The 24296-nt window shown below is 38.5% G+C and overlaps 1 protein-coding gene across 1 annotated transcript in view; it reads left to right on the top strand.

The window, feature by feature from the left end:
• Positions 1-24296, top strand: part of USP6NL (USP6 N-terminal like) — a 126768-nt gene that overhangs the window by 75353 nt on the left and 27119 nt on the right. The window contains exons 5-8 of the mRNA XM_082498341.1: positions 4260-4299; positions 9083-9163; positions 19378-19485; positions 23026-23135. Coding sequence (XP_082354467.1) covers positions 4260-4299; positions 9083-9163; positions 19378-19485; positions 23026-23135 — 339 coding nt within the window. The remainder of the gene's footprint in view (positions 1-4259; positions 4300-9082; positions 9164-19377; positions 19486-23025; positions 23136-24296) is intronic.

The raw sequence follows: 24296 nt of genomic DNA, 5'->3' as shown, positions 1-24296 counted from the left end.
GAATTTACAGTTCTGGGGTTATCAATATATCAACACTTCTGATTATTGCACTAAACATCCTCCTCAACTGAAGCTGCAAATGATAGAGGAGCCTTTACACTTCTTAAATTTATTTAAGCCAAACTAGAAGCAGGCAAATGTTGTGTTTTGAGCCAGTAGGGAATATATTTTGGATTTAAATACGAATGTAGGAAAATAATAAATCTGATGAGCGACTAATGAGAAAGTCTTCCCTTGTGTTTATAGTGAGTAAATATATCAAAGTGCTGTTTAAAGATGACTGATTTAAACAGCAGCAGTGGGTAGGTGACTGTAAGCTTGTTAAGTCTGAGACTTTTCAATTTATTTAACCTACCACTGTTACTCGAGGCTAATTACAACATGTAGCTGAATGGTCAAAACCATAGATCTGCATGTTTACTGTTCTGAAGTGTCAGATATTTATGCGTTTAATATTTCTTTTAAGTTATCTTGAAAAAATAATGAAAACCTGTGTTGGCCATTGTAGTGGATTTAAAGATGTAAAATCCATTCATCACTTACAATCTAATAAAAAAACCCACATTTTCAGTCAAGTCCTTGTTCTTCAAAATGAAATCCTGTTTCTTTGAACTTATAGGCCACTTTTCCTTTGCATGAAATCCTCACCAGAATGTCCAGACAAAAAGATAGGAAGAAGACTTTGGGCCAGTGCCACAGATCATCACCAGTGAGGACCACAGGCAGAGGTCCTGAGTTCCAGTCAGACTTGAAGTCTAGTACTCTTTGAGGAGCCTTCTAGTAGGAAACCCAGCACACCTTCATGTGAACTCTGCTAGTTATTGTAGTTAGGATTTGGTGCCAGTGTTTTGTGGATCCCAAACCTGCAGACAACATCTTCAGACCTTTCTCTTAATGCTGTAACACCAGAGCTGCTTGGCAGTGACAGCCAGAGAGCCCTTGAGCTGCTATTAGGATGCAGCTTGGGCTGCCCACCCTGTGGGTGAGAGGCTGGAGTCGTTATGGCTGGGGCAAAGGCACATACCAGATGTGATGGTTCTTGATTCGTGTCCAATTAAATGGGTGCATTTACCTAGTTTGGGTCGTCCTTTATTGTGGACAATAGAGTGTTAAGATTTCATTTCTGCTAAGTGAGACCATATTTACATGAGTTCAGTTAAAAGCTGTATCTGTGACTCCTCTTTGGATATCAAGTATTGTATGGTTCCAAGCTAATTACTTTAATCAGTCCTGTTCTTCTCTGTATCCCCTAAATGAATATTTCTTGAGCTATTAAAGGAAAGCCGACATCTTAGGGCTGGATGTGGCTGTATTATGTTAATATTGTTTACTACTTCACTTTATTACTTGAAGTACACAGATAAAAACATCGAAAAATACAAGTTTAAATAGGCTGGGGATAGTGGGAGAAGATTCAACGTTAAATAATGAAGGTACAACAAAATTAGATTGGCTGGGGAAGGAAGGGGAAGATTCATCATTATAAAGGGAAAAAAGAAGGTACGATAAAATTACATTGATTAATAGACATTAATTGATTTTGTCTGATCCCACCTAATCCTTTTTAGAACAAAAAATAAAACCTGTAAGGTGCTTCTGTATAGAAAACACATACACTAAATGGAAATGTACTTATTTCAAATATCTTTGGGGGTTGGAGAGAATTTGTTTGCCCACTATGCCTTTCCCTCAGTATTTGCAGAATAGATTGGAATATTATATATGTGAGTACATGGGCGTAGTTAGTGCAATCTAGTTAATTGAGAGGAAGATCTCAAGGAACTCCTTCGTTCCAGTCCAGTGAGTTGCTGCGCAGCCCGGGGCAATTCCCTCCGCTTCTGTGCGGTTGTCCTGCTGCTCAGCTGTCGGCAGCGTCTCGGGGAATAAAAACACGGGGCCGGCTTAATGCATTCCTGTGGAATTTCAGGGCTTAAAACATATAGGTATGTGGTATTAGTGCATAGCTGTGCAGCTAAAGAAATAACGAGGAATGTGGTGATAAATTTGCTGCTGGATTAATTTAGCGAGGGAGTATGGTGTCAGCTTCCCAGGGCAAAAGAGCCGCCTTCCACCGCTCGGTAGGTTCAGCCATGCCTTTTGTTTGCACACTGCTGGTAACTTGCAAAATTAGCAAAGAGCAAATCCTTAATAAATTGTTGCGATTTAGTCTTCCTTTGAGAGAAAATAAGATATGATTAATCTTCAGTGTGCTTAGCTTCCATGCCAGATCAGCAAATGCCAAGCGGTACCGGTTGAGCAGCGGAGTTGCTGTGTGCGGTGTGAGTCCGTGGGGGTGCGGAGGTGTCAGATGGGTACATTGGACACTGCTGGAAGCACTGGGGGAAGAAGCCTCTCCAGTACAGCCAGCCGCTGGAGTCATCTCGTAGGGCCACCAAGAATGAGGCTGATGGGCGCTCGTCTCGCTGTGTGAGACTGCTGCTTCTGGTGGGGGTTAGGCAGTGCCTGCAGCCGAGGAGGCTATTCAGAAATTTGGCGTGGGGAGAGACGAAGGGGTCGCTAAAGAATTGAAAATTTTAATTAGACATCTTGGTACTTCAAACCAAACCAAACAACAAAAAACCCCAAGCAGATTATCAAATTAATTTTTTTTTTCTTCCCATTTGCTTAGGTTTTTTTACTTCTGTTCAAATGAGCTTCATTTTGCGGTGACATGTGGCATGCAAAGGGCTTACTCTGTTCATTTAGTTATATGGGAATGTGCATGATATTATGATTTTATAGCACTTACAACCTCAGATAGCACTGAATATAGGCTATTTCTAGAGCATTAGGTGTAAAGCAGATTTTTTTGGATTTTGATGTTATACGTCAAGAAAACTTCCAGATACTTGGAAAGTGCTTCTAAATGAATGCATTATGCTTTTTGCAATGCTGTTCAAAAGGAGCACTCTTGGTTTTGAAATTGGTTTCTAGGCTGTGTACTGGAAACTTTGACTTGTGTGTGTGGTCTCTGAAAAGGTGGTGATTGGAGCAAGCTTTTCCATTAGATGAAGTAATCCAAGTGTGGTTATTCAAACATAACTTCTGAATTTGAAACTGCATCTTTTAAATAAAATAAATGAGATCAAATATAACTTAAGCATTTTGTATCAGACTGTTCTTACATTGGCTGGAGCAAAAAGTACTTTTGTAGCCTTCTCCAATGTTGTTTTTTTTTTTTTCCACCCTTGCACAGGTTTGATAGTGGTCTAAAGTAGTGGGTTTTAATATCTTTGCTATAGACAGCTATAATGATGTGGGGAGGATATTTTTCATGGTATCAAGACTCAGTGGGAACTTTTTTTTTAAAGGATTTCACAGTGCCTGCTTTTTAGTCCCTTTTTAAACAAGGTTTTGTTGGGTGTGTTATTTATCTGATCTGTAGAGCAGAAAAAGGGAGCCTTGCTGCTTACGGATGAGCTGCTGTGTTTTCAGAAGCTGCAGGTGATGCAGGCAAAGGAAGGAAGGCTCATTCTGCATCAAAGTCATCCAGTTACTTTTGACAAGAAAAGCACAAGTTTCTTTGATAAGAAAACCAGAAGCTAGAGCCCTCAGAATGAAACTAAAATAATATAAAGTCTGAAAATGTATCTGTTCAAAGGCTGCTTTTCAAGCTTTCAATTCATAACCTGCCTTGGCTAAAAAGTAAAAGGAATGTATTTTGTAATATTAATTAGATACCTAGTAATAAAACTGATTTTGTTGTTGTTGTTGTTGTTGTTGTTTTTTTTTCTACAACCTTCTCCCTGTTAATCAGAGTAAGTTTTGTAGTGTTTTGAGAAAACGGAATTTAACTCTCCTAAGTCAAGCAAAGTCTCGGTGCCTTTCACAGGACACAGTAGTAAAGAAGGAAAACCTTTTACAGGGGTATTTCAGCTAACAGTAGTATGGTCAAATAAACAAAACAGAAATTTCACTTAGCTTTCAGTTTAGTAGTGCAGTACCAGGGTTCTTTTACTTAAGAAAAAAATAAACTTTCTGTTGAGTCCTTGTCTTTTGAAGCTGTGCAACTACTTTGATTTAGAAGGTTTAAATTGAAATCATTCAAGTTCTGTTCTTAAAATGTGAATTTTACTGTGTTTAAAAAATAAATTCCAAGTGTTCCTGTGTGTCATTGTCTTAATTCTCTAAAGTTCAGAATTCTTGTTTAGTCGTTACTACGTATTGCTGCTGTAAATTATTACTTGTAATAACCTATACAGAAATGATTTTGTGCCAAGATTAACCAAGAGTAATATGAACTTTGTCTTTATTTCCAGTCCAGAGGAACTTCCTGTCCATGATGTAGCAATAGAAAAGGTAAGTCTTCCAGTTTTTTGACTAGGAAGTAAATGTTTACAGATTTATGACTCTCTTAAATATAAATCATTGTGAAAGGAGGAGGTAAAACATTGTAGTGATTTGCATTCCCAAAGAAACATGTTCTCAGTCCCATAAGGGTCCTTGAGGCCATGTTAACTCGCTCACAGATCCTTTGGGGCCCACGTGATCTTACATTTAATAGTTGCAATGAGCCATGAGTTTTCCTCACCCATTATATGACCTAGTAAAGGAAATGGAGCTACGTAAGAGATCACACCCAGCTCTGCCCCGAAAGAGCGAGAGCTGTTGTCTCTGTGTCACGAGCTGTCATCAGCTGTGCTGGGTGGGTGAATTGTCCAAGTGGGGTGGTGGCTTTGATGCTGAGGTGTACGTTGCTGTCCCCTGGGGAGTGTAGCGTACTTTTCTAGTTTGGTAAATGGTGACAAATATCCTGGCTGCCACTGAAACATGGTGGCCTCCCTTGTAATGTTCAGATGATGGGCCAGGTGTATTTTTGGACGTGTAAGACCTGTTAGCAGCTGGTGCACACCCTAGTCCAAAAATCCTTCTGCTGCTGGAGGGTACTGGAGGAGAAGTTTGGGAACTGTCTTTCTGGGAACATGGAAAGCTTTAGTTAAAATCATCGGGAACTGAATTTCTGCTTGTCTGGGCCTAGATACTATTGGTATTTCCCCTTGGTCTGTCAGGCCCATTGTTATCTCCAAGACCAGATCAGATATTTCTTGTTCGTCCATATTGATGATCTGTATCATCAGAAAACTGGTGAGGAAATATTTAAAGCTGTAAGTTTAAATTTGGCACCCTTGGCTGCACAAATCAGTAGAGTGCATGGAAGAGCGATGGAATGATTTGTTCTAAGGCAGCTCAGCTCCCTGAGTGTTAAGAGCAGCAGTGTTTCTAAAAATGAATTATTTTGAGCTTCAGTATTGGGCTAGTAAGAACTTCTTATGAAAAAAGGGAACTTCTGAGTCCCTTTTGTTTTGCACTGGTTCATGTGCGTTTCTGCATACGCAGCCTGAAAGAGTTGCATTTTCCTGCAGTGTTCCATTACATTTAATAACATGGTGAGTGTATATATCATTTCATTTCCATCACAAAGACACACCAGGTTGGTGACTCTATGAGCATAAATATTAGACAGCTTGCAATTATTGTGGTATATGTGTTTTGAAGCTCTGATTCACTCTGGCTTTGTAGCGTGCCTTAAATTATTGGGGGGAAAATAGTGTCTCTGTTCTCTGTCCCATGTTGCATTCATGCTATCTCAGACAAAGTGTCATCATAGAAGCTGTATTTATTGAATCAATGTTAAATTGCAAATCTAGTGTCTTTTTATAATCATACAGTAATGCTCCTGTATTAGACTCTTGGTTATACTCCTGATGATATCCTGACCTCTGCTGGTTTGAGGTTTATCTGTCTTCTGTCAGCGGTGTTTGAATCTTTACAATTTTCAAGATACCATTCACAGGATAATTAATGTATCATGTTTATATAGGCTAGCATTAAAAGCTTTCTGTGCAATATCTTTTAAAGTCACTTATTTGGCAGAACTATTTATGCTTTCCTTTTGCCTTACGTGTGACTTTTAAAAAAAATATTCCTAAGTCATGTTTTCATTTAGTTTGCAAATTATGGAAAGGGTTGTGTATCCTAGTAAATTTTGAATCTCTTTTCTTCATATACGTTCTAGTGCAAAGCCTGTGTATTTACATGCAGAATACTTTTAGGTTAGGCATTATTACTGTGAATGCAGAGTAATTTTGGTGCTTTGTTACCTTGCTGGGCATTGGGTGGCTTCAATGCATGGAATCATTGTCGTACATTATGAACTACTTAACCTTCAGATGAATCATACAGCACATCTGAGCTAAAACTAGGGGAGAAAAGGTCACCTAGAAGAGAAAAGTGGACAGAGACCTAACCTCAGGAAATCTGGAGTCTGTGTCTGACTCTGTTTTTGAAGTGCTATGAAATGTTTTGTTAACTCATTTTCAGTTTGTTTGGTTTTGTCTTTGGTTTACTTGATTATAAATTCTCCAGGGAACTGTTCAGTGAGTTCTGGTTTTGTCTGAGGCTTCTGTTAAAGCATTGCTTTAAGCCTCAGCTGTAGCACACTTGCTCTCCAGGCAGGTGGAGTGCTGCACAAAAGATGGATGTGTGCCAACTTAACTTCATGCTTTTTTGCTTTCAGTAGTGTATTATTTACTGACACAAGAGTGAGAAACCTTCTCTGCTTCAGTTAGGGATTCTGATATTCCCAATGGCAAAAATGCTTCAAAGTGTAAAATGTACTCAGAAGACAGATAAATGGATTTATTTTCTTTTTTTTGGTGACAACTACGTGGAACTTGCCTGAAAGAGCAGCAGCAGCATTCGTCTACTCTGCAATGAGCCGCGTCAAATCTATCCATGTTTTCAGTGTTGCACCTGTTAGACATGAAAGTGAACATAATTCAGACTAGGAAAAAAATAGCTAAAAGTTTTCAACAACTGAACACAGAAATAATTGCTATTTTGACTACAGTAGCATCACTTGAGACTGGGATAAATTGACACAGAAGACATAAAAGCCTGAACAAACCTACAATTGAAGTGAGCTGCTGGCTCAAAAGACCAAAAATCTTGAAAGCAGATCAAACATACAAACAAAAAGACTGTGGGAGCAGATAGGGTTTTATTTTTCTTACCAATTATCTGAACAACCTGTTAAGGGCAGAGACCTTTCCTGACTTGATAGCAGTGTTATTCCTGCAATCTAAACTATGCCTGGAGAGCATCGGCTTTAGAGATGTTAGAAATGCTTATTTCTTAAAGGGGTTGTAAGTGTGGAGGAGAATCAGAAACAAGGTTGGGAAACCTGTGAAATATGGGAAGCAGTACTTTTTCTACAGTTCCCATCTAACCTAATTCTTAAGAAAAGTGTTTAAAATATTTTTAAAAAATTAAAAAAAAAAAAAAAAAAGAAGAAACAGGTGGTTGAGATATTGCCAAATAGAGCATGGAACCTGAACAAGAATACGGGCAGTTGATTGCAACATGAATAGTTAGATAAGTTAAGCTAGAGAGAGTAGAGGTGCTTCTTTCCCTATAACTTTCTTATGTCAAGCTTATGTCAATTGGATTAAAATAAAAATAACTTAAAAAACCAAAACCAACCTGTTATTTCTGGGACGCTTCATGGACTGAATCATGGTTGGGGTGGACCTAAACAGTCATCAGGTCGTACTTGTGCAAGTGCAAGGCTTTGGGCTCCTGGATTAAAGAAGTCCTTTGCCCATCTTGTTGCATTGATGGCCAAGAGAGAATGCACAAATTCTGATGAGTGAAAGCTAGAAGTAAATTTAGAGTTCTATTGAGACAATAATTTACTCTTCTATTTTTCCCCAACATTTCAGATGCAGTTAATGAAAGTATTAATAAGTTTTCGGTATCCTGCAGGGCTTTGAAATTAAACTCTTACATTGTTCCTGGATTGCATCACTAACCAAACGAAATAAAATAGCCTTCCTGTCTTTATTACACCTTGGATTTGGAGGTAGAGGGGCTGTCCTTTACGAAATAAATATTTTTTTGTAGTCGTCACACACATAAATTTTTCTGCTTTAGCTTTTCCAGTGTTGATCCTCAGCTCCAAAGCATTATGAAAGAGCTGAAATAGTGTCGTTAAAAAAATAAAAAAAAAAAAAAAATTACAGTTAATGGTTAACTTTGTAGTATGATCAGAGACACCTTGCCTACTTTACAAGCATGTAAAACTGGGCTGTAAAAATACTGACTGAAAATCTTCTTACCATTGGAGCCAAGAAAATACAGATTTTTGGCTGTGAAGAGCCGAAGTGTCATTCCAGTGATTAAAAAAGCTAATTCCAAGTGCTTGTTTAGTTCCCAAATTCAAGAAGTTGATGGCAATTGTGGCAAGGTTTTCATAGGCAGAATGGCAATCTTTACAGTAGCAGGGTTGTCCCATGGTTTTAAAGTTGTATATAATATAAATAGTGTGAGGAATTCACATATTTATTATGTTACATGTGATACTGCTTGATATAACTATTTATTTTGAGAAGATAGGGATTGTTTTGTTTTGAATTCTCATTTTATCATCTTGAAGTGAAACCCTTGATGCTAACATATAGGGCCGTTTAAGTAAAAATGTACTGAGCCAAGGGTAAGAATTATAGCAAGGCTTTCAATATCCAGAATAAGAAGTTATTCCTATTTCTGCTACTGCACTGTCACTCTTGCATGCACTTCTTTTTGTTCGTGTACTTTGTACCTTTTTAACTTTGTGCCTTCTAAGAAGTGGTTTGTGTGATCACTGGAAAACAGTAGCTAATTGTGATTAGGGCAAGTCTGGGTAAAGATCATCATTTCAGAGTCACCTAGCTTTTAAAAAGGTTGCGGCAGAAATTATTTGCCTGAAAATTTACTGTGTATAAAAAAATACTGAAATTTTTGTACTTCCAAAAACATGCAGAGAAGAAACCTTTATAAATCTTCTACTTAAACTCCTCTTACAAAATACAGTTATTTATTTACATAGGGCTGAAATATTAAGGTTTTCTGCTTGGTTTTTGGTTGGCTGGTTTTTTTTGGTTGTTTTAAGTAAACTGATGCTACTCTTTATTGCTGTTCTTAGATGACTGGATAAAAGGTTGATGATGCTGTGTTTAACTTTTACTCAGTGTTTTTAGAAATATGTAAATAACTTTAAATGTATTCATTTTGAAAAGATTGAAAAATTCTAATTTATTTTCAGCAAAAGCACCTTGAAATTGAAAGAACTACAAAATGGCTTAAGATGCTGAAAAGCTGGGAAAAATACAAGAATAGTGAAAAGGTAAAGTTATGCATGCTTTTTTTTTTTCCTGAGCTATTACTTCTGAATGAATATATAACCTTAAATTAGATTGTCTCTGTTTATGAGATCTGAAAAAAACCCCAAAAAATTACACTGAAAGAAAAAGGCTTTTTATTCTTCCAAAATGCAATAATGCGTAATAACCCAGTAACGGTACTAATCTAACAAAACTGGTGGTGAAATGCAAGGAGTTTCTAAGGGTGGTGTTGTGTAGACTCTCTAACGTATTCGTAGTAATAATCGTGTGCTGTACTGCATTGCGCTTGCACGGTGGGGTTGGCACTACGATCACACAGCATTCTGCATTCACCTCTGCAAAACAATCTGTGGAGCGGGTGAAGCATCAGTCCTGCTCGTCTTGTCTGGCGGGGAGCTGGAAGTTGTATTTGATTTACACTTTGGGAATGCAAAAGAAGAAAACCAGAAAAATCTTTGTAAACTTGAAAAGAGGGTACACCTTTAAATGGGTACAGTTGTTTGCAGCCCAGGTTTACCGGAGGGCTGAGGAATAGCTTACAGTCATGGATCAGTGAAAACCATCTTGAATAACTCTCCAAGGAAACTGATTAGTTATAACATGGGGCATATAGTTTGATGTTTAAATTATCATGCATGCCAGCACAGGTATCTTAGGATATCCCAAGATATGTGGTTGCTTTGTTCAAAGGAGAGTTGCACTGAGTAAGTTAAAAGGTAAAAAGTATAGGAAGCAGTTCAGTGCCCTGTCCCCCTTGGGATAAGTCTGTTTCTTCTGTGCGTAATATGGAACGCAGCATTCATAATCTTCATGAGAAGTGAATTTTTTTGATGGTATGAATGGGATCTACTTTTGAATAGAATACTTTATACCTTGATAGGCTTTTTTATTTTGGAATCAATATGGAAGAACTGAAATATGCTGGCAGCTACTTAAAATGTCAAGAATGAGCACTGTTTAAAAAAAAAAGAGTAGTAAATTTATTTTCTATGTGAAATTGAAGGTGAATTCTAAGGAAGTGAATTACCCGATTATAACCTTTAAATTGCTTTTGGGATTTTTAGTTAGAATTATTTTTATCCTACTCAGACAACAAATAACGATCTGGGGGTAATGACAGAGAGTGGGTTCTGTTAGGTGTGCCATTAAGTGCTAAATGCTTTTACTTGCTTTAAAAGCTAGGTAGGGATTTTAATGTGAAGAGTTTATTTGCTGGAATTGTAGTCTTGGTCATCTTAATATTATGGAAGAATTTCAAGTGGAGAAAAACTTCCTGGAGCGGCTTTATTCCCAACACTGTGTTCTGGAGAGGTTTTCATAACTGTTCTTGTGGCCGCTTGGTCGATAATGCACAGAATATGTGGTTCCCAAGTTCAAATTCCATCTTCTCCACAATAGAGCTTAAAACTTGCATGTTCTATTGGGGATTCTGGTGGTATTGTCTGATGCTGCTGATCCACCTGTATTTTGCTGAGGACTAGAGGACAACTGTTACGCAACCCAGGTTACTGCCTGGATTACTCAACCGGCTGTTACGGTTTGAGAAACCCATAACAATTTATTGTCGTTTAGACAATCATTCTATCACCTGATGACCCCTCCCCACCCAGGAAGGGGAATCGGGGGGGGAAAAAGCAAGGAAACCCAGGAGCTGAAATATAAACAGATTTAGTAGAATAAGATTAGATAATTAACATTAGCACTAGAGAACCAATATTGATCCGGATACCAATACAGAATATGCAAAGATTATACTCAGATAATTCTATCTGTAGGAACCTGTGCACTCCCAGCAGCGGACAGTAAATGTCAGACACTGCGAGTGCTACGGCTTCGGGAGGCCTTCGCTAAGGCCTCAGGGGTCCGGCACTGGGGCAAGAAGTTCTCAGGATGGCAAACATCAAGGGAGAGAGTGAACTTTACAGCAAACTTTCTAATTTATAGTGAATATGACATTCATGAAATAATCCTGTTGGCCAGCTTGGGTCAAGTGCTCAGGTCTCGTTCCTCCTCATCCTTGATCCTGACAAGCCTGAAAATGCTGAGACCTTGAAACCCACACACCGTAGCTGGCTATAAAGTAAATATTTTCACAAATTCAGGCACTAGAGTCTTCTAAAGGTGCAGTCTTCCCAAGTATTAGAAGAGAAATTAGTCCTGTGTTGCTCAAACCAGGACACTGACCTGCAGCTTTAGCTTACTCCCTTACTATCCTTTTGTTTTAGTAAATTATTCTCTGTGAAGTGGAAAACTTTAAAGGGAGAGATTGAGACCAGAATAATGGTTAGCCTGATGATGGAGATACTACAATTCAAGCAGAGGGAGAAGTTTACTCAGCATATCCCCTGCTCATCATGTCTGCTTTCTACCTTTGGTTTTGTGACCAGTACCTATATCTTGCACTTTGCTTTTCTTAAAAATACCAACTGTTGATGTTTTTTCAGAGTATAACTAAGAAGCTAGCAAATTTGCATTTTTAAAATACAAAGTGAATGCATGAAAAAGTAATAATTTGTTTCCCAAGTTTTTCTTATAATCCTACTGTCTGTCCTGTCATCTTCTCTGGAAGGAGAAGCTAGAGGTCGTAACAGTTGTGGCTTTGTTTCTTTCCTGTGGTGATTGGCTGATTTGAAGATCAAGTATTTTCCCAAGTCAAAGGGATGATCCAAAAAACTGTGTAACAGCTACTTCGTTTGCAAAGAGAATGTAAAATATGACCTTTCAGGCAATACAATAGCTACCCATTATGTAAGCAGCCGCGGTCTTCCTCTTCAGCCATCGGTGACGTCAGTCCATGATACACTGACTTAACTGAATAATCCTCTATTCACCAAGCACGCAGAAGGTATAGCAGATCGGCTGAGCAGAAAGAGTTTCAGTTCATGTAACAAATTACAGGCTGAACTATAAATAGTGGCAGGAATAATTCAATATGTTCATAAAGGGGATGAACTTTGCTTGAGGCTAGGAAAAATTTTCACTGATTGTCAAACTCTGGTGGAGCACATGAGACTTTAAAAACAAGGGTGTTCTCCTTATTCTTTCTCACATCTTATGCGGTAAGTGAACCAGAACATACAGAATAAAGAATCAGCCTCTTCCTCCTCCCCAGCATGCAGTGGAAAGTCAGACATTATTTGTCACTGCTCTTTATGGAAAGCCTGATGATATTCTCAGGGTTGTACAAAATTCACAAATAAAGACAGTTTTTATCTGAAAGTGTATTGGAAGAAGGCACCGGCTTTCCACTCTTGCCTTCTTGAAGCACAGAAGCAATAGTTGCAGGAACAATTCCAGACTCTTGCTTTCTGTCTTCACTTGATTGGATAAAGTGGTTAACACTAGAGGAACAAATTGCTAAGAAAATGAACAGCCTGTATCTTAAAAAGACCCACTTCACCTGACGTTCCTATGGTTTCTGTGCAGTCAGACTGCTCCGGAAATCAGCTTTGTTTAGAAACAGCACTGAAGGGAACATTCAGCAGCAACAACGGTAGTAATGTTGTAGGGTTATAGTTTATAATTGTAGTGATGGCTTGGTTTCGGAAAGTGGCATACTTGAGAGATGCCAGTGCTCTTAAAAAGAAAGCAAGGGAGACTCAGAGAAGGTGACGGTCCCAGGGATAGAACAGGTATGTACAGGACTTTAGACAGCCTGTTTGTAATGAGCCTTCATAAATACAGATGAGAAAGTTTTTGCTTGAGGAAATCTATTCATACTGTACACATACTCTTAATGAATCCATATATTTGATTACATTATCCAAAACTGTCATATGCTTAATTGCAAAATACCGTTTTCATTTAATACTCTTGCAGAGCTGCCTATAGGCTGCTTCCTTACTTTTTTCCATCGTAACTTCACAAGGAGAATTAATGAGAAAACATTAACACATTGATGTGTGCATGCGAGATGCTTCAGTTTACATCTTCCCCTGATCTTTATTGCAGAAGAACGTCTCAATAGAGAGATGGGGCTCTGGGAACTTCACAGTGTTTTCCCATTAGAACTTCTGTGCTTAAACCTAATAAAGAAAAAACAAAAAAGGGGAATGGGAATGGAGGGCAGCAATGTGTGACAATGAGGAACTGGAAAGAGATGGAAGAGTTGTCACAGTGAGACCAGAAATGTGCCAGTCTCTACCACAGTTGAGTAATGATTTAGAAATAATGAAGGATGACATAATAAAATGAACACATGTACAACTCCATAACCGTGTATAAAACTCCTTGATTCCTATATGATTATTTAGGCATCTTTTCAGTTGCATCGTCATGATTCTTACAGACACCAGTCTCTGAAGTGTGTAACTGCCTTTGTGTCTTCGCGTGATTGATATTTGTCAAAACAAAGCTTTTGTCTCCCCATCAGTCATTTCTTATGCAGTAAGTGTCAGAGAGCAGCAAAGTTTGTGTGTCAGTGTGGTCTTTCTCTAGCGTATGTTTTTATTTCCTATTTGTATTCTACTGTTTAATAATCCAGGGTACAATCAACCACCACAGATAGTAAATCCTTCCTGGCTTAGTATGATCATAACTTTCAGGAAAGATTAAATAAAACTGTTATGTGTTATATTCCCATTTGAGTATTTCCACCAAAGTATTTCTGTCTTTCACTGTCTACCTTCATCTATCTGTGATTGAAGTTGCCTAAATTGAGAGGGAAAGGAAGAAGAGAAACAATCAGGGTAGCTGGCAATTTCCAGCTGTTCTGGCATTCACACAGAATATAATAATCAAGTCTCCACTTAGTTTGGAGTCTGAACACAGAGCCTTAATGAAGAACCCTCTTCACATTCCTGAGACTTTTTGAATGAGATTGAGCAACTCTTGTATTTGCACTTTTTCTTCCTTTTATGCAGCCCACAGAAGTTGAAGAACCTCTAAAGGCAGCAGCCTTTATAAATATACTTTCTTTTCATTATAAATATACTTTCTTGTGTGACTTCAGATTTTAATTCTTACACTTCTCATCACTGATTCTTTTTGAGGTGTCAGAGTCCCTCTGCTGCTTGTGCAGTGCTTCCCAATATAACTGAGAAAGTTTTATTTTCAAGAAAACCAGTTTTTTACCTTGCAGCAGTGAGAATGCCAGTTCCCACTCTTCAGACTAGCGCTGCATGATAGTGGCATCGTTTCTTGTCCTGGGACTAGTTGAGTTTATAACCTTAACAGATTGGGGCGGGGGAAGGAAGGGGAGGTTGTATGTTTTCCAGGTTTTTTGCACGGAGGCCACATTGAATGTTGGATGTTATGGACTTCATTACTTGAGATGAGGGCTAATTTTGAATATTCCAAATTTGAGAGGTTGCTCTGGTTTTTGGTGTTTTGGTTTTTTTTTTTTTTTCTCCCTTCTTGCTTCGTGAGCTTTTTAATTCATTCTGTATATTCTCTTTTTCACAATGGGAAGGCCCAATTTACAAGTCCAGTTTCTTATCGCATGAGAAGCTCCTTTTGAATTCCCAGGTGGTAGGGCCTCATCTAATATCTGCTTGTCCTATCTACTTCAAAATCAACAATATTAATAGTAATTACAAGAGTTTGACAACTGTCCTTGGCTGAATATTAGCTTAGATGTGATACAGAACTTGAACCTCTATTTTTATTTAAGTTGTGTTTATATATTTACTGAGGATGACTCTCTTTTTTTCCATGTCCTATGCTGATGGAAATATCCCAAATTCTGTAACACCATTCCCTGAATGATGCATGTTTTCATGATTATCTGAACTTCATGTTCCTATACTTGTATTTTGTGTTGAGCTGTTGTCTTAAAGAAGCCTTAATTTTAAAGAATTTGTTGAAGATTGACTCATTATTTCATCTCCCCAGAAGAAGAAGAAAAAGTAAAGTAATTTGCTGAACTTTCTACTTTTTGTTTTACCTTTTAATTCAGGGACAACAGATGAATAGATGAGGGTTCTGCAAGTACCTAGAGCCAACCCATGTTTTCAACCTTATATAACATGTGAAAATAAAAGACAGCAGAGGGCAGTAGTATTGTGTTTGTGGTAAAGATGTTCAATTAGCCAATAATCAGTTTGCTCATTTGTATGTTCTTTAACTGTTTGGTGACTGAATGATTATCAGAAATGAGTTTTGCTGTGAAGTATGTGTGGGTTCCCGCCCCACACACCTGCCCCACTTATCGAGATGCAGCACAGTTGTGTCATTTTCACAAAGTTGCAGAATCACACAGAATCAGAGGATGGTTGAGGTTGGAAGGGACCTCTGCAGGTCATCTGGTGCAACCCCTCTCCTGAAGCAAGGCCATCTGCAGCTGGCTGCCCAGGACTGCGTCCACTACTGCTTTTGAGTATCTTCAAGGATGGAGATTCCACAATCTCCCTGGGTAACCTGTGCTCAGTCACTCTCACAGTGACAAACTGTTTCCTGATATTCAGCATGATCGTCCTGTGTTTCAGCTTGTGCCCATTGCCTCTGGTCCTGTCCCTGGGCACCACTGAAAAGAGCCTGGCTCTGTCTTCCTTGCACCCTCCCTTCAGGTATTTATTTATGATGATAAGATCCCCTTGGGCCTTCTCTTCTCCAGGCTGAACAGTCCCAGCTCTCTCAGCCTTTCCTTGTAGGAGAGATGCTCCAGATCTTTGATTATCTTTGTGGCCCTTCATTGGACTCTCTCTGACACATCTGTGTCTCCTGTAATGACAAGCCCAGCACTGGGCCCAGCACTCCAGGTGTGGCCTCACCAGTGCTGAGTACAGGGGAAGGATTACCTCCCTTGACCTGCTGGCAATACTTTATCTAATGCAGCCCAGGATACCATTTACCTTCTTTGCTCCAGGGGCACATTGCTAGCTCATGTCCAAGTTGGTGTCCACCAGGACCCTTAGGGCCTTTTCTGCCAAGGTCCTTTCCAGCTGGTTGGTCGCCAGCCTATATCAGTGCGTGGGGTATTTCCTCTCCAGGTGCAGGACTTTGCACTTCTCCTTGTTGAAATTCATGAGGTTCCTGTCAGCCCATTTCTCCAGCCTGTCGAGGTGCCTCTGGATTGCAATGAGACCCTTTCATGTATCAGCCACTCCTCCCGGTTTTCTGTTGTATATAAAATTATTCACCCTTGTTTCCATGTTACCGTTTGTGTACTGGAGCCTGTGCCATGAAAGATTCTGTTCTTGAGTTACGTTTCTCTCACGTATACCGGGCAGACAGTGAAAGCCTTTAGTCTCGTGTTCTGTTGAGTCTGTAGGCGGGATCTGGTAACACCTTGGGATGACTGAGAACTTTTTTCTCTGCCTAAATAAAAGAATGGTTGGAACAGCAGAGTCAGCTAGATACAGATCTAAAATGGTTTGCAAGAAGCTCCAAATGTTATTTAGGTTTATTCTGTCAGGTAGTGCAATAACTCTGATCTTAGCTGCTGAGAATGTTTGCTTTCCTTCTGGATTTTTTGGCATAACTGTAGTGGGCCAATGAAACTGCTGGTCTTTGTGTCCTTTCCAAGCTTTTAAAAGTTATTTTTGCCAACTTATTTTTCAAACTTTTCTTTTAAAAGTGCTTCCACAATTCTCTATCTTAATTTTTACTTACTATTTCAAGGGCCCTTCCTAGCGTTTGGCTGTTTCGGTCTGGAAAGGGCAGAAGATGGGAAAACTGTAAATGCCATCAAGTCCTCTGAAACTGGTTGTTCTTCTCCTTCAGCTTTATCTCCTTAAAAAAAAAAAAAAAACCAAACAAAAAAAAACCAAAACAAAAAACAAACCTCAAACAACCCCATACTTCGGTTTGAATTTAATTCTGTTTCAATAAGAAACTGTTATTATGAAGGCTTATTCTGGCCTTTGATGCCCGCATGATCTTCTCCCAAAATACTCATTCAGAGCAAAAGTTGTCCTGAGAATTTCTTCTTCAACTAGTTTTCCTCGCTCTATGATGGATACATTTGGAAATGGGTTACAAAATGATAATGAACTGGCGGTCATATTTGTTATCAAGATACACTGTTGCTGTACCATGGGTCTGAGGAATACAGCTACGTGTCACTGGGGACATATAATACTGCTTTTCCTTTTTTTGTCTTTCAAGTTCCCAGAAAAGATTTCACAAATTTGGTTAATTCTGGGTTCCAGTAAACAGGCTATTTTCCTAGCAGGATAACTCCACTGCAGTTGGTGTTGCTTGGTTTTCAAAAGACTGAATTATCCTCTCTCTTGCAAGCCATTTTCCTTGTTTCCGGGTTGACCCACACTGAAATTCTCTGCACGAGCTGCAGTCTAGAAGTACATCTGTACAAGGATGCTTTGTAGCACTGTGCCTTATTCTTTATCCTTACAGAAGAAACTGTACTGACATAACTGCACTCACACTAGAAGTGTTTCTGCTTAAGCAATCTTAATAGTATTAAAGCAGCAAAGTTTTCTTTAAAAAGCTCAACATTTTCTTTGTAGACCACCTCCAGGGTGGCTGTTGCATCTTATACAAATTTTAAATTTTCATTTGAAAGGAAGACTGGAAAAAAAAGTCATAACCCTTCTAAGTTTTGTTTGCGTCAGAAAGCGATCGAAATACTTGTGTAAGAGTTGCACATTCTAAAATCCAGACACGAATCCTTGCTGGCATTAAAAACGCCTTCAAAGATCTGGTATATCCCAAACAGCAGGAGGTTTACAGATATACTGCAATGAGGAGTTCATTAATTTTCCAAAACTTGTGATGTGAAATATGTGAAAAAGAAAAAAGGATGTGGTCTTTGAGGAGGACATTTCACTTAAAATATTTCTTGTTACCAACATAACTTGCATAAATTTTTCAAGGAAATGATAGCTTTGCTTTGTCAATTGAAATTTTTGAGGTCTAGCTTTCACTGTAGGTTAAATGCAAAGAATAAATTGTTTGGGGAGGGGTTGTGTGTGTTTCGTTCTCTTTTAAATCTAATTATCTCCCTGTGCCATCATTAAAATAATGGTAAGAACAGAACTTCAGAAAGGTTTGTTTTCTTTGTTAGAGTTCTCTGTTTTGGCTTTTCTTAGACATGTGTCCTGGAAGATGATAACGTTTTCTGTGTGTTTTTACTAGGATTCAATTGCTCTGAGGCGTTGCTTATCTCGAGTCTCTCCTGGCTGCGTAAAGCCAAGACTTTAGACAGCTAGTCCATCTGTCTCTGTGTAGAGGCTCTTCGTGCTCCTAAATGCTGCAGCGTAAAGAGATACAAATCAGAAGAGAACCAAGGAAGACAGTTTTCAGTGCTCCTGATTTTTGTCAAATAAGCCCAGTAAGAACCAAACCGCTGAATGAGAGTGCAAAAGCAGTGACATGTCAGAGGCAAGACTGATAAATAGTTCATATAGCGACTCTAGTTACGTACAGGTACTGAGTTATCCCCTTCTGACCTGTTTCTAACACAAGCTTTTTGTGCCAGAACAGAATGTGTCAGGAATGGGGGATTTAACTTTCTATTTAACGGCTAAGAATTGCATGCAGTGTTTGGCAGGTTGTTCTGTATTCTTAGAAACTGTAGCTAGAATATCTTTTATACGTTGTTTTTGTGCAAGTGTTTTAATATGCCCTTAGAAAACTGATTATTAGTTTAGAAATACAATTTGAAATCTGTTAGCTTTAGAAATGGCACATCCTGGATTTTTTGGTGACCTCACATGTTCATTTGGTATGCATACGTACATTTCAGCACACTGTTGCAGTTTTACAAGAATTCAAAAATCAGTTACACACTTTTTTTTTTTTACTGGAAATTTTTAAAGCTTTGTGATATTGCTGGTTGCCTTTCACCATTCCCATTTATAGTCTGTAATTATAGTGAGTTATATGTGGCTTGTCCTGCAATATTGTGTTGCTAAGAATCTGCTTTTTTGGGGTCTAAATTACAAAATTTGGAGTAGTCTTTCCAATATTTGCAGAAGAAGTGCTGCTCAGCAGAGGTGATACAATTTTGATAGGCCTTCCTACATGCTAAAGTCATGGCTTATAAACACTTCCTGCACAGAGTGATGTTTTGACCTGTGTGTCCATTTCGTTCCCTGTGACTCTGCTGATTCCATCAATAGAGGTCCCAGATGGCTTTACTGGACACTTTCAGTCCCTCAAAAGACACTGGAATGCTTTGTCCCCAGCAGGTCATCCCTTTGCTAGGACAATTGATATGACTGCATTTTTCTCTTTAGCATGTTGCGTGTCACTGTTCCTTTTGTTCAGAGTGTTGTAGATTGTTCTGCATTTATATTTTCTTTTCTTTTTACAGTTTCATAGGAGAGTTTATAAAGGAATCCCGCTGCAGTTCAGAGGGCAAGTCTGGTCTTTACTACTTGATGTCCCTAAAATGAAAGAAGAAATGAAAGACTTTTATAATGTGAGTCTGCAGAATTTCCACTTAATATTAATTTAAAAACTTTAGATACTAAGACTACAGGCTTTATTAAGCTTTTGTTGTTATGCAGTGTTTTGGTTTTTTTCTCTTTTTTTAAAGGATTAGAAATTGCATTGAACTCTACTGCTTATTTTAGCTAGGAAAAAGGCTATGTATTGAAAAGCACTTTTCCAGCTTATTTTTGGTTCTGTAATTCATGTAATTAATTTGATCTTCTTTCCATTTCTTTTCCAATCCTCAAATACTTGCAAAAGCCCTTCTAAAAGCAAAGGAAAACAAAATAAGAAAAAAACTCTGTCCCAATAAGAAGACAGAAACCTCTGAAAGTACAGCTGTTTGAGAAATGTCTATTAAGAAAACACCTTTTTAGCTGAATATCAGTAAGAGGAGTTCCAGTATTCTGGAGGGGATGGAGGTTGGTGCCTTAATCTCGTAAAAGCCGGAACAAGCTGGCTATCTTTCTGCCGTCTCATCTCCAAGTGAAGTTTAGATATCCCTTACAAAGCACTGTCTGGTTACTTTATTGTGTTCTCAGAGGTGCAACTGATGACAGGATGTTAACCCCAAATTCTACAGGCATAAATCGATTGCTTAATCATATATCCTACTTAGAACATAAAGAAAATAGCTATGTGTTACACCCCCCGCCCCCCCCAGTCCCCATGCTCACCCTGAGTGGCAGTTAAAGCAGCCTCTGAATTATTGTAGCTGCATTCCTCTACATTTTTCCCTATTACCTCTGCTTTTTGTGTGGGTGTGAATACAGCTGATGGCCATTGGAGCTAAAATTCAAACCCAAGAGTGGAGAGTGAGGTTCATGTGCAGGCTAGTAAGTTAGGCAGAAGGGGAATCTAATCCTTTAAAATTCTGTCTTTTCCTCTCTGTCTCTCTTAATCTGCTAAAGGATTATAGGGAGAGTTTAGCTAACAAAGGCAATTTAGTATTGTAGACTATTTGAATTTTTCCCCACAGGTATTTAAATGATTACTGCCTTTTAAACAAATAATGTCCAGAGTTTCAAGAAAATATATTGCTTGTTTGGTTTTGGCATTTTCTGATAGCACTTTTTTGGAGCTGAGAGTTTGGATCTGAGTAGACAAGGAAGCTTGTAAGGTCATGAAAGAGATTGATGTTGGCATTGATGTTATCTAAATTTTGGTGTCTGTGATCTTCCTCTTAAATTATTTATCGTTCTTTAGTCTGACAGGCAGCTCTTTCTGACTATTACATTTTGTTTAACTTGGTAAGTAAGACTAGTGGCAGATCCAAAAGGGATAAAACGGTTCATAAAATCATAGAATCATAGAATGGTTTGGGTTGGAAGGGACCTTAAAGATCATCTAGTTCCACCCCCCCTGCCCTGGGCAGGGACACCTCCCACCAGCCCAGGTTGCTTAAAGCCCCATCCAGCCTGGCCTTGAACACCTCCAGGGATGGGGCAGCCACAGCTTCTCTGGGCAAGCTGGGCCAGTGCCTCACAACCCTCAAAGTGAAAAATGTCTTCCTAATATCCATTCTAAATCTCCCCTCTTTCAGTTTGAAGCCATCATCCCTTGTCCTATCCCTACATGCCCTTGTAAGAAGTCCTTCTCCAGCCTTCTTGTAGGTGCCCTTCAGATACTGGAAAGGTGCTATAAGGTCTCCCTGGAGCCTTCTCTTCTCCAGGCTGAACAACCCCAACTCTCTCAGTCTATCCTCATAGGAGAGGTGCTCCAGCCCTCTGATCATCGTCATGGCCTCTTCTGGACCTGCTCCAACAGGTCCAATCCCTTCTTATGGTGAGCGCTCCAGAGCTGGATGCAGTATGTCAGGTGGGGTCTCATGAGAGTGCAGAATCACCTCTCTCTGCCTGCTGGCCACGCTTCTTTTGTTTCGCCGAATAATGTAGTTGTGGGAAAGACTACTGAGTAAAACTAGAAGCATTTACAAATGGGTGAATTCTTCTTCAGAAATGCCATCTAATGCTCAATGCAGACCAAAAAAAGTGTCTGTAGTTCAAATATAGAAATAGAGTTTCTTCCCTCATTATCCTAGCTTGTTTATTTGTGTTAAGCTCATATTACTACTCTCTATTTTTCCCATTTCCTGAAGTGATAGTAACACTCCTCATTACAAGTATCACTTACAAATTACACACCTTAAAATTAGAAGGAAAATATGCACTTTGCTGTAGGTCAAACAGCTTCTTTCAGTTCTCTGTGCAGGGCAATTACCAGTTCTTAATCTTCTGTCCTTTCCATTTCTCAACCTCTAGATAGCCTTTCTTTTCACTTGTGCTAGAGGCTCCCACCGACAGCAAGAACTCAGGGTTCTTCTTTTCCCGTATTCCAACAAATCATAGGCTGTGGGTCCTCTTGCCACATTAAAACTATAAATTTTCTGTTCTCTTTTTTTCTCTCTGTCTCGGAGACAAATCATTCTGGATGTTAGTACTTAAATTATACTGAAAAATGCACGGACCTGAGACTGTGGTTAGTGTTGTGCTGGTTAATGGCTGCTACCAGTTGGTTCAATGACTGACAGGTAATTCCCGAGTTGCCTGAAGTTTCTGGTTGTATTCAACAGACTGAATGTATGTTACCGTTCCCTGTTTGATCTCTTTGTTGGTTGGTTGTTTTGTTTTTTTGTTGGTTTTTTTTTTTTAATTTATTTTTGTCTTTAAACCTTTTTGTTTTCTTGCAACCAGAATCTGTAGAATTCTTCATTTTGATTGTCAGGGGTATTCTCTAATAATGCCTGCTCAAATGGAATGTTTTGAAAATACCACGTTGAATCCAGCTAGAAATGTCATGCAGACTCAACTTTTAGGGACAGAAGTGAGAATGAATGAATGTCAAGAGAAAATTCTCTTACGTGCCACCTTATTTTTCGCAATCTAACCTGTGCAGGCTTCCTAAGTATTCAACTGCAAAATTGTATTTAATTATAAAACATTAAAGCAAGTACTAAAGTAGAGGTATTCTACAACTAAATTAGATTAGAACAGAAGGACAGAGGAAATAAGTAGAGAAATTTCTATTATCTGTACTTAGATAATAACCGGCAGCTAAGTAGCTATTACTTCTGCTTAGAGAAAATGGCAGAGAAGTATGAAAACCACACTAATTCGTTTGCTAGAAGTCCAGTCTGGAGCACTTGCATCTTAGTTTCTTGTTCCTGAGTAATAAAGTTCACTTTTTGTCACACAGTGATGTGCCTACCTGAGAAATGGCAATTAGAAATTTGAAATGCTGAAACATAGCCTTGAAGATGGGTAATGAGAGGTGTGTCACAAAAATGTGTATTATGGGATCGGTCTTTTTAGAGCTATACTCTGTGAATGCATCTGAATCTATAGAATTTATATACCTATATGTATATTTTAGAAGATAAAATTGGTAGCTTGTGAGTTGCTCTTCTATAGTAAGTGTTTTAAATCATGAGATGGAGAATACTTCAACATAGGTGTGCAGTCAGGGAGGTTTCTGCTATTTTAAAGTTCATAATTTTAAATTTAATTTCTGTTCTTTACTGTTTTCCCAGAAATTGAAGTGTCAAGCACGAGGGTCTTCACCAGATATTAGGCAAATTGATCTTGATGTAAATCGAACATATAGAGATCATATCATGTTTCGAGACAGATATGGTGTTAAGTAAGTAAATTAAAAGGTTTGGTTTTGTTTGTCTTAAAACTAGCTTCTGATCTGCCTCAAGCCTCTTTGACCTATGCGAGAATATTGAATGTAAGCTCCAGACTTTCAAAGCAGGATTGTCTATGCGCAATGATGTAATTACCGTTACTACTGCAAAATCAGACGGTCACTTCCGACGAATGAGTTTTCCCTCACTACGAGGTGATTAGCAGCATTCCAAAGGAAACCATTTCTAAACTGTTTTCATCTTGTTTCATACTTAATAAAAACAGTCTCAGATATTGTAAATGCAAAAGCATGGGAATTCCAAGCTAATAAATAAATTAAGATTTATTACCCAATTATTTTATTTAACTGTGTTTTCAAAAATAAAATAAATTTTTGCATCTCTAATAACTTCTGTCTTCCCAGAGATTTTAGCTTTCCTCTGGATTTTGCATTCTTCTTCTCCTAGTATCTAATTCAGAACCAAATAAAGCAATATTTTAGATGTGAGCACTTAATTATTTACAAATGTATGCTTTAATGCTTTTGGATTTCTTCAAAGCTTTTTTTGTGTTTTTTTTTGTTTGGTTTTTTTTTTTTTGTTTACTGTCATTGGATGGGGAATATTAGGCAGCTGTCATCTTTTTAAAAATGCTTAATAGTGAAATAAGTGGTGATAAAAACATCAGCATTGTTGCTAGCTTGCAGCATCAGCACCCTGCTGAGATGAAGAAGGTATTTTTTTCCCTTCTGTGAATGTATTCAGTTTTTAATCTCCTTTTCTTTGCAGGGCAGATTTTACGGTAGTGTGCTCTTTTCAAAAAGCAATACTCAGAGCTGTGGACTTGAACGTGATAATAAAGCAAACATTTTCTTATATTATTATTTTAGGTATTTTGTGGACAAATTCTAAATATGGGGAATTTCTCCGATGGCTGCAACACAGGACGGAGTATGAGGCAGAAATTCCCAAGCTGAGAGCTATTCTATGCAGCCACTGTAGTTTAGATATTTGTGCGGTGCGATCTATACTTGAGCTGACGTGCTTTGCCCCTCAGTAGCACTGACGTGGTGCCATGCAAAAATGGCTGTGTTGCTTCTGGGCCTCAGTCAGTTTTTATGCACACGTTTTAAAGTGTTAGCAGAAGCTTGCTACCCCATTAGTTTGGGGTTAAC

Source organism: Vanellus vanellus (genome assembly GCF_965231255.1).
Source record: "Vanellus vanellus genome assembly, chromosome: 1".
In the NCBI taxonomy this organism is placed as follows: Eukaryota; Metazoa; Chordata; class Aves; order Charadriiformes; family Charadriidae; genus Vanellus; species Vanellus vanellus.
This window is presented reverse-complemented; position numbering and strand designations above follow the sequence as displayed.